The sequence below is a fragment of the Accipiter gentilis genome, chromosome 27 (genome assembly GCF_929443795.1).
Source record: "Accipiter gentilis chromosome 27, bAccGen1.1, whole genome shotgun sequence".
NCBI classification, from domain to species: Eukaryota; Metazoa; Chordata; class Aves; order Accipitriformes; family Accipitridae; genus Astur; species Astur gentilis.
The window spans coordinates 17725155-17736166 of record NC_064906.1 but is presented as its reverse complement, the minus strand read 5'-3'; the positions used below and the strand labels follow the sequence as shown (position 1 = coordinate 17736166).

Genomic DNA, 11012 nt, shown 5'->3' with positions numbered 1-11012 from the left:
ACAATGAAACAATTATCTCTTTTAAATTAAATGTCTGGTCAAGCTCAAAAATACATCGGTAACATATTTCTTTCAGCACATTTTTTGCCAACGTATCTGTCTGATAACTCGTATTCTCTACCCTCCCACCCCCAAAATATTAATGAACAATATTGGACACGTACCTCCTGAACTACTTTAAAGGAACAGTTGAGACTGAGCAATCAGGCTGCTTCACTGGTGCTACATCATTATAAAGCTTTATCTGCTATGAGTGCTGAACAGAACTACTTATTTTCACTTAATAAAAACAAACACTGTATCTACACATTAAAACCACTAAAAAAAACCTAAACGAGAGCTAAGGAGCTCTCGCAGAAGTGCATGTGCTTTGGGCTGCCCGATTAGAGGCTTGTGTCTTGGTTCCAACTTTAAAGGAATTCTGAGCATCTTGGAAGTCTTGCCCCGATTTTCAAAAAAATCATTATGATGTTACTAGCATCAATTGTTAAAAAACCCCACCTTGTACGCACTAAACTAAACGCAGTTTGATCCCTTCAGCGAACTAAAAAGCTATTAGCTAAAATTGACTGTGCTGTATGAATTACTTCAAGTCAATGAGTCTGGTCACAGAACAGTGAGAGGGATGGAAAGTGGAACATCAGCCATACCTCTTTTCAAAAGGTGTGAGCAGTCATGCAGGGAGGATTTGATCACTTTTGCTTTACGGTCAATAGAATGATCTAAAATAATGCTTAGACATTTCCATTTCAGAGGGTAAGCCATAATGGAAGTAACTTGAATCACCTACAGCTGCTGAACGTAAGCTTCTGTAGTGTCCGGACGCGTGGCTGTGTTACTGCAGGCAGCGTAGCCAGTTGCCAGGTGTCAGCTGAACCACAGTTACTGTTGTAGGCACGTCCTTCCTTACCCTGTGGAAAATGTGAAACAAAAAAAAAAGAGAAGTACGGCTTCTCTCAGTGAAATGAAATTATGCTCAGGGACTGCAGATCCACTGCGGTTCGTCTCCGGCAAACCTGTTATTTCATCAGATTAACTGCCACCTTTGTGGCTCATTCCAAAGATTCCATCATCCAAATCAAACTCAGTTTTCTTTACATTAACAGCATTTTATTTCAAAATATATTAACCATTCTGTGCTTACAAAGGACTGCAGTGTGAATACAATATTAAGTTAAAAGCTTCTTAATCCTGCTACAAAAAACTTTTTTATTAGGAAGAGGACTGGTGCATACAATCAAAATTATTTATTTCAAATACCTCTGCAGTCTACATGAGTACTTCTCAATCTTAACTCACACATTTTGTTCTGCCACAGATGGACACAGGGGTCATATTTTCAATATTATACATGCAAAACCAGGTACTGTACCAAAACCAACTATGATAACATTAGTTTAGAACATAGTTCCTTTCTGAAGATATATCACATGTACATTTACAGACAACACTTGCATCAACAGACAATAGAAGTTATTGCTCCAAATCCCCACTGGTTCTGGGTAGGAATGCACGCTTTAGAACAACCCACGCTCTGTAACGCAAAAGATCTGCTGTAAGGTTTGAGTAGCATCTAGCCAGTCTTAGGACCTGATGTCAAAAGTTTCTTTGGATTTGGTTTGGTGAAATTTACCAAAGGGAAAAAGCTTTAAAACCGTCATGCTGAAAACTCTTCAGATATATACACGGATGCTAGAGCACTCACTCTGCCTTTATTACCTTGCAAATGCATCCTGCTGCAAGCAGATACACCCTGGTTCTAACACAAACCTAGCTTTGGTATCGCCACATAGTGCTATATTCAAAGAATAATCTCTAATTCAGTGCAACATGAATTACGTTTGTCCTAGTCCATCCATGTGCAGAGCACATCAAGGATGCATTTACTCGCCAATTAGCAATTCCTTCCTGAACTGGACACACAATTTCAGTATGGACATTCAAAGCATGCCCTTCAGGTCCTGGAATCGATCCCAAAAAGAGGATGAAGCAATACTCTCATGTACTAAACCAGATTCAAAACAAGATACCAGACAAAGCGTGGAGGAGGTTAACAGACTAGGGAACTGAAGACGTATTTCACGACCTATTAATTTTGGCAGCTCTTCAGTAAATGTATGCAAATACTTCCAGGAACAGTAATCTCTTAGCAATGTATTACTAGATGGAAGAACAGCTTTTCCCAACTTTGTATTACAACAAAACAGTTCTAGCCACCCTACCAATATTTGCTTGGCTCCTCCCCAACCTTTATCAAGTAAACATTAATTCTAGAAAATGCTGCTTGTTTTCACTATATACAGGCACTATTTTGTTCTTAGGTATCTTAAGAAAAAAGATAGGACAAAATGTCAGTAAAAGTCTGAATAGGACAGACACTGCTTGTATTTATATAATGCTGCATATCAATATATATACATTTACAAACCCAGTGTAGAATCCCTGAATATGCTCATTACTTCTGGCATTGTTTCTGGTTTTGAAATACCAAGTTCGTTTTCCACATTGCAATTTCTTTTTTTTTTTTTAAATTTCCAATTTTATCACGTAAAAGCAATTTTGGAGAATTTTACCATAAAGCATTAAGATATTTTATTAAAAGTAACAGATAAACAGTATCAGGTTAAAGGTCAAGCCTCCCTAACGTTTTTTAAGAGTTTCAGGCAATTCCAGTTTTGTAGAAATAGAAATAAGAAAGGAATTGCCAAAGTATGCTTCACCACAAAGCATAAGAAATAAGAAACCTTTTGAAGTACAAGCCAAGATAGAGTTTATGAAGATGATGCATCCATGGATTTAAGAGATGCCAGCTGTCACTCAATAAAGATTATTTAATTGGGAAATCAATTTTCTCTTGTAAAATTGCACATTTCAAGGCAAACAACTGCATCCCTAGAAGAATGCTACCTCCATTGTGAAACATAACGAATACTAACTCCAATCCCAACAGCTTTCAGCACCTTCTGAAGGAAGTTGTAGCTGTTTCCAGAGGTAGTATCCATAAAGTTGGCACTATCTGCAGTGATAAACTTAAGCCAATACCATATAAACACAATGTTTGAATAAAGGCAATGTGGGAGCATCTTCTACCACTGATGCAAAGCTATAGAGCCTCAGTAGAGCAATGGTATTTTCCCATCCTTAGTTTATCAGGTCCGTAGGAAAGGCAGCACTCTGCAGTATTCTGTCACCAGTACTATGGATTAGCAGCATAGCAATTCTGCTGCTGCTTTTACTGGGGAACAATTTTATCCAGTTTTGTATTTTCAGGCTTTCTGGAAAACGATGTTTAACACTGCAGCCATATACCTATTTCAGAAGTTACACCAATACCCACAATGTGTAATACTGGAGACAGCATCCAATCTTCCTTACACAATGCTTTTTTTCTTCTTTTGTTTAATTAAAGAGATTATGGGTTTCCTAATCCAATAATCACTGACAAAATACACATATCTTTCTCCCCAAAGCCTCGAAGAGAAGCCACATAGTCCTTGAAATCAGACAAGCCTAAATGTACCCTAGATGAGCTGCGAATACATACCGTTGCGCATGGAAATATCTGACTGCTGTCTCCATTAATTAGATACGTGGATATCAACTTAATTTCTGAAAAATGTATATCATATGTATGACTATAATGTTAAACTTTAAAAAAAAAAAAAAAAAAAGCAATCTTTCAAAATAAGTCATTACTGCTCCCAACTGGTCACAGCATCTGTGTGCTGAAAGTCACCATATTGTAGTAAGGCTGGCAAGATGAATATGTGCCAGATTCTTGCCCATTGCAGTTTGTTGCTTCATGTATTAAATTAAGCCAGTATTTACAGTGACCTGAAGCTAACATGCTGGGCTGTAAACTGGCACACACTCACTTCTGCTAGCTCTGCTACAGCACAGTAATGCTCAGCTAAGGTACAGGAAGGGGAGGAACGGCTAACTTAGTTCAAGAAACAGTTATCGCTAGCCCTTTGGCACTATACTTACTTAAAACAAGCTTGATTTGCTAGAAGAGGATGATAAAAACCAGCACAGTTGTATTTTACAATACCATGAGACCATACTGTTATGGTTTACTCCAATCATTCCCTTCTGAATTCCAAATTGTTTTTGTTCGAATTGAATACTAAATGTACTAAACACAAGTAAATACCTGCTCCTGGAATGATTGTTTACAGTAAAGCTAAAGGCCATCAACTTCTTGCATATAAGCATTATGAAAAAGATGGTCTCTCCCAAGAAAACTTAATGCCGCTAAAGAAACAGGCATGTGAGGAATTCCTGCCCCCCCCCTCTTTTTTTTTTGAAACCCACAAGCCATCTAAAAGTTTATCCCACTTATCCCACAGAGCTGCTGCTTGCTTATGCAGATGAGGCAGTATAACCAGGAACTGGTACAGTACAATGACCAGGAGTCAAAATGACCAGTTTGATTATTTTCACATTAATGTGAGAGTGATCTAAACTAAAGTGTTCTTAAAGAGGCTGTCTCTTTTCAGAAAAGAATATAGATTGTTAAATATGCAAGGACAAGTTCTTGTATTTCTACTGGTAATCAGACACTAAAGATAAACCCTAAATAATCAAGGTACGCTTTTTCATAATGTGGTGTTTTGTTTTGTTTTTCTAAACATGGCAAAATTCAGTGAATATTTCATATTCTAAGAAGGTATTATTGGAGGTTTCGTTTCTTTTCTTTTTGGCAGTATACTGTTACTGTACCACCACGGAACCATACAATTGGTTCCTCAGTCAGGCATGGCACATAGCATGAGCTCCTTAAACTACATTTACTGAGAAAGACTGTACCACGGAGAGTTCTTCATAGCAAGTCCTAGCTGAATTTGAAACAGGAAGCATCGATATGAAGCCTCATTTCAAAGGAGGACAAACTAACAAGACTACATCAGATATGAATTCTCTACACAGAACTATTTTTCTTCATGTTGGGAAAGAAACATTTCAAAATAGCAACAGAACTTCTCAGCTGATTTGGCTGATTGGCCATTATTGAAGATAACTGTGTCTGAAATACCATTTTAATCTTCACAGCAGAGGTCTAAAGGGGTTGGGTAAAGGGAGAGGGGGAAGAATGACTCTTTAAAATTACTTAGTTGAGTACCATAGGAATCTGAAAGATTGTCTCAGAAATAACTGGGATAGCAAATGCGGTCAACAGAAATGCCTTGACCAGTGAGCAAAGAGGAGCAATGGGAAACTGGAAATACATTAAAGATGCGTATTTCTTGCTAGTAATCTTCTTCAAATGCTCTCTACAAGAAGCTATAAGTGAGAACACAACATATCAGTGCAAAACTGTGAACTAAAAAAAAGTAATATAATAAAGAAGTTTCCCAAGTATCATGGTGGTCTCATTCAAGCTGGTTAGAATGTTGCAGGAGTACCTGGGGACAGCCTCAGGTTCTTTGTTGTCCTCCACCCCAGCCAGCAACAATTATAAAAAAGTGTTGCATTAAAGATTTGATGTGAGCCACAAAACCAAGGAAATAAAAGTACAGAATGGTTAATTCAAGCAATACATCCTTCTTATTCAGTTAGTTGGAATTGATGTGTAAGTCTTTCAGAACTTAAACTATTAAATGGGATGTTTCTGTATTTCAATGAACTTGAGTCAAACCACTAAATTAAGCTTGAGTCTGTCCTCCAAACACATACCCGCAAGTTTGAAAGTGTAAAACCAGCATCCTTGAAACGCCTCATTTAAGCATAAAATTTCATCTGTAAAATTGCAGCAGCTAATTTTGAGAATCTGAGGAGTAGGCTATTTGTGTCTTAATAGGCAGCCTGTTTATTGCAAACCTATAGCAGGACTTTTTTGCTTAGTATCAGAGTACCTTCCAATCACTTTCTATGGCAATGTATTTTTAGAAACCATATAAAAATACATGCAATACTGGGGAAATACGAGCCTTCCCACATCTATCAGCACTTCTGCAACTTGAGTAAAACAAACATCGATGTTACAGAGAGCTGTTTGTATACAAATCTTAGATATCCTTATCGCTAGATAAGAACAGATTTTTGTTGCAACAGTTGCATTACCGTCAACAATAAATGCAAGGCATGCCTGTATTTTGTATAACTCATTATCAAACTTACAAGAAACTGAAAGGTGGTTCTTTGGTTAAGCACGTGCATCTGCTACTTTGTACCCAGGGCCTCACCGTATTTGTGGAAAAGCTGTTCAAGTATGAAATTTCTACCAAAAATCCCGCTTCCTATTTATAAAAAGGATCCATTTATAAAGATCCATTGTGTCAAAATATTTCAACAGTCAATACAAAAGGCCTTAAATATCACCAAACCTGCAATTTAAGCAAAATTACATACGGAAGAAAAACACTAGAGGAGTTGGATGCTGTGACCTAGGCAACACACCATTTCAGGCATTTAAGAACTGTTTATTATTAAGATATATCTTAATTTATAAGATATATTTTATAACTTATTAAGATATTTCTCCAGAGGCTTACAGGGGAAAAACACCCAAAATAAACCAAACCAAACCAAAATCCATGCTCTCTCCCCTTCCTCTTTGGAAATAAACTTAAATTTGTTTGAAAAGTTAATTCAACTCAGCCACAGCACTTGAAAACCAACACTGAACAACCCCCATTCAACTTCTTCCTATTACTGGAAGTAGACATGACAATCATACATTCCCTCTGCCTGAATACGCTTAAGGCCTTTGATTAAATTTAGTTGACAAGATGACTCCACTGGGATGGAGGGTAAACAGCAAAATACTATCACATTTCACTGCAAACGAGGGCAAGATTTAAACAAGTCCTCCTATTTCAATAGGAGGAAAACCTACATTTAACAAGTTGCATGTTTACTAATTTCAGGAAGATACTAGAAATACCAGTCTCCAACAACATTAAATTTCAGTGCATATAAGACAGTAATATTTAAGTGTTGTTATTATGAGTTACAGATGATGGTCAAAGGCTCTAAAGAAATACTTTGAGGAGCAGCAAATAAGTATATTCTACCTTCATTTCATGAGTGGTTTACACCTTTTTTCCCACCAGATCAACTGAGAATAAATATCTTGGAATTAGCTTTCTTTAAAGTTACTACAATTTAATAACACAAATAACCCAATAAATAAAAGCCAAGTTAGTTATTTCAGCAGATAAGATAACGACTCCAGTGGATATAGCTGTCCTCTTCACTCTTCTCTTTATGAAGACATAAGGTCTTCAACAAGGCAGTTGAACTGTGTTTTAGTATGCAAAGCCATGGGAAGTAGACATTCTCTCTTGAAGAGGCAAAGTGCACAATAATGTAAGGCCAGCAGACGTTCGAGAAGTGGTTTCTCCTAAAGCCTAAGCTATGCTTCCCTGTGAGCTGCCCCTAGGCACAGCTGGAAGGGGACAGAAGGCCATGGCTGTTATGAACTCAAGACAGAAGACGGATTCTCTAGTGTCGAACAGGTGTGGCACAGCACCTTCATCACTCTGCAGCCATTTTCATCTCCTCAGGACTCTCTCTAGATGACCTGTGGGTGGGGCGGGGGGAGAGAAAAAAAAGTAAGACTCAGATCTGTTGAGTGATTACAAATATCTAGTTTCCTACACGTTAAACAGGAAACAAACACGCATGCAGGTTTTTGCGCGTGCTGTGGGAAGCTCTATCTACAGCATAAACAGAAAGTTTTGGAACATAACAAGTCAGAGACTACAGACAGGTCCAATTAGTGGACCTTTTCTCCTAAGTTACCCATATGAAGGTTGACAACATTATTCATGTGAATGAAGCAAAGGATTATTTCTGACAAGCACAGAATCCTCTGTAAGATATATGTGTGATGAGCTAACCTATGTAATTGAACAAGACAGTAGAGACATTAAAGTGGCTACTGTCATTAATAACTTCACAGTGATTTCCAACTCTAAGTATTCAATTAGGAGTTTATTCATCCCATTCCTTAACCGTACAGTTTAAAGATACGTTTCTATATTCCACGTTCAGTAACTTCAATAAAGAGATTAATCAAAATCACACTTTTAATGGAATAATGGCATATAATGTTACCTCATTTTTTGAATTCAAGTATGTTTATTTATATTTTGCAGTACTGTACAGTAACACACAACAATGCAATATTTGCAGGCAGGCCTCTTATTAAGGACAATGAACACTGACTATTAGGTATACGTGAATAACAGTCCAGAAAAATGAATGTTCAATCATCTCCGAGCGTAACGGCAACATATAAATTATAGGATGCAAAGGTATTATCGGTCAATTTTCTGAAAGAGCCTTCTGTAAGAAGCTGAGAGACATTAAACAAACATTTCAAGTTTTCAAGTTCCAGTGAGTATTTTACTTTACCATAATTTTTATTTCTAGAATACTGGATAGCTGAATCCTCTCCAAAAACTTCAATATGCATGCAGGTGTGTATGCACACTCATATATAAGCCTCATACACACATTCTCTATAACTATGCATACATACACTTATCCATGTAAAAACCTTACACATACATGTAAGACACATAAAACTTACCGGTAAATCTGTAATGGCCACGCTGCTTGTGATGGAGTGGGCACTGAATTTGTTGGACTCACCAACATGGCACTATATATGTTGGAAGCAACCACAAGTATACAAAGTAGAATTGGTCCTATGATGGCTCCTTCCAGTCCCAGGTAATATGCTCCACCAGCTACCGCAAGCCCTGTCAGGTAAGGATGACCACCTCTGGAATTATGGCACAAGCAGAATAAAATAGAATTAAGAACAACAAACAACAATACTATCAATTATAAAATGTGAATTGTTAATCATTAAGTTTTATTAATCTTAGAAAATGACATAGCTAGCTACCGATACCCATATTTACACTATAAACTGCTGTTTGAGTGACTGCACAAATATTCCAAGCTGTATTCTGCGCTGTATTTGCACAAGAGATGAAACAATGTATTGTGGCATATAACGCTGGTAATATCCACAATGGAGTAGCTACTTTCTAGACATCTGCTGAAGAATGTCTGAAGGACTTAATGGCAAAAACATTTCCGTTTTGAAAATGGAAAGATGATTGATTACAAAGACTGTTCATGCTTTATGGTCAAGAATTGTTAAATTTTAAGACAACTAGCAATACGTACTATGAGAGCCCCTGAGCAAAGACATTAATTTACACAATGATAACAACTTGCATTGCATCTTTCAGAGAACCGATAGCATATATTCTTTGAATAAATAGTCATGTCTTCTCATTTTGTTATAAAACAACCCCTCAGACTGAGTGTTTGTTATCATTAGCTTTTAAAGTTTTTAGATGAAAAACCAAACCAGTTTTTTATGAACATATTAATATTTCTGTAAAGTTGGGGCCAGTGGAGCTTTTGATAAGAGCTATTATGGCAGCAAGTAAGCCATGCCATTTTTCTTTTCCATGTTTCAGTTCAGGTGCACAACATGAATCCTATCAACAGCATTTACACAAAACCTGCTCATCATGCTTAATCTTTATAGCTAAAATAATGATGGTGATATGGAATTATAGAAGAAAAGCTACAGTTGAAACTGAGCTCCCAATTTTGAGGAAGCTGCTCTAAATTCTGAGTGTAATAGAGTGAAAATACCAGCTAGTCAGTTTAGAGCTCCAGCAGCTTCTGCCAGGTTTCTGCTATGGTCCTGACTTCCACCCAACTCCCACATTGGCAGTCTTTGCCTTCATCACAACTGTGTGCAGAATGAGACCATGAAACATGACCTATTACATCATACACACCTCAGTCATGTCTTACCTAGATCACACATAACCCACTGGTAGGGTCAGATTGTTTTTCTGAGGGGACAGATTTGACCTTAAAGTTTTATGTTTCTCCAACAGTAGACACATGATTCATTTCTAAGCCTCTAAAAAGTTCAAATAGTTTTTTTTCCAGCATCTGCATCAGTTTAAACGTTCTTCTGGCTAGTTTGCTAAATTAAACAACAGATCACCTGATGAAATAGGACTACAGTCTGCATTTAATGCATTTGGCTAACCCTGCATAACCTAGTTATAGATATTTCAAATAGATTTAATCTAATCTGCAAGACAGAACGATGCTTACTGTTCTATTTAATGGGAAGAATACAATTTTGCTCCACTGTCAGAAAATCTATTCCTGCCACATATTTTCTGGACAGTAAACAGAGCCTGCATCCCCTACAGTCAAAAAATGTATTCTAATAAGTGGAAGACTTATTGGCTGGTTATATAGCTACTAGCCTTGAATTTATCCATGATTTATTGTTGTATACAACAACAACAACAACAAAAAAGTAATTTGATTATACTTCACCTGTTAACTTTAATTCATGCAAAATAATTAATGCCACAGTCCATGAAAATTATTATTAATATTGTGCGTATTATCATTAGGTTCTCTCTGTTCAGTGTAATTATATTTGGTGAACAAAAATATTAATTTCTAACTTAACACAGAACTGAAACACTTAATGTCCTTATTCTACATTAACTCTACTATAATAAACATCAGCACAAATGAGGGACTAGTACCAGCATGTAACTAAGTCTGGACCGTGAAGTCCTCAATTCAAAGAGTTTACTAGGATTGTTTCTGATGATGAGGACTGAAGCAGTAACTAGAAGAGTGCAGCTTTTTTATCTATATTGTACATGGTTGTGAACACGTCTTGCGCATATGAAACTTGGCAGTTCACGTCTTTGCCAGCTCTGTTAGACAGTGCTGCTTTGTCTTCTAGTCTGAACTGCATAAAGGGATTCACTAGATATTTTAGCAGCAGAAAATGTCAGTGGACATTTCAGTTGCACTCAGATACAACTGCAAACGTTGACTTTGTCTTCATAGTCTGAGTTTGTTTCTCCATGTACAAACTCAGAGCTGAAACCAGGAGACACTTCAAGTCAAGAGAGGCAGCCAAACACCTAGCAAGATTTTTCAAGAAATATCTGCCTGCCTCCCACAACACAGCATTGGCTACTGTCTCAGTAGAA

The 11012-nt window shown here is 37.1% G+C and overlaps 1 protein-coding gene across 2 annotated transcripts in view; it reads right to left on the bottom strand.

The window, feature by feature from the left end:
* Positions 1–1134: 1134 nt before the first annotated feature.
* TMEM245 (transmembrane protein 245) overlaps positions 1135–11012 on the bottom strand; it is an 86748-nt gene continuing 76870 nt past the window's right edge. For both annotated transcript variants that reach the window (XM_049830428.1, XM_049830429.1), the window contains 2 exons: positions 8540–8734; positions 1135–7525 (listed from right to left, as the gene is read on the bottom strand). In XM_049830428.1, the coding sequence (XP_049686385.1) occupies positions 7480–7525; positions 8540–8734 (241 nt within the window). In that variant the 3' untranslated portion in view covers positions 1135–7479. The remainder of the gene's footprint in view (positions 7526–8539; positions 8735–11012) is intronic.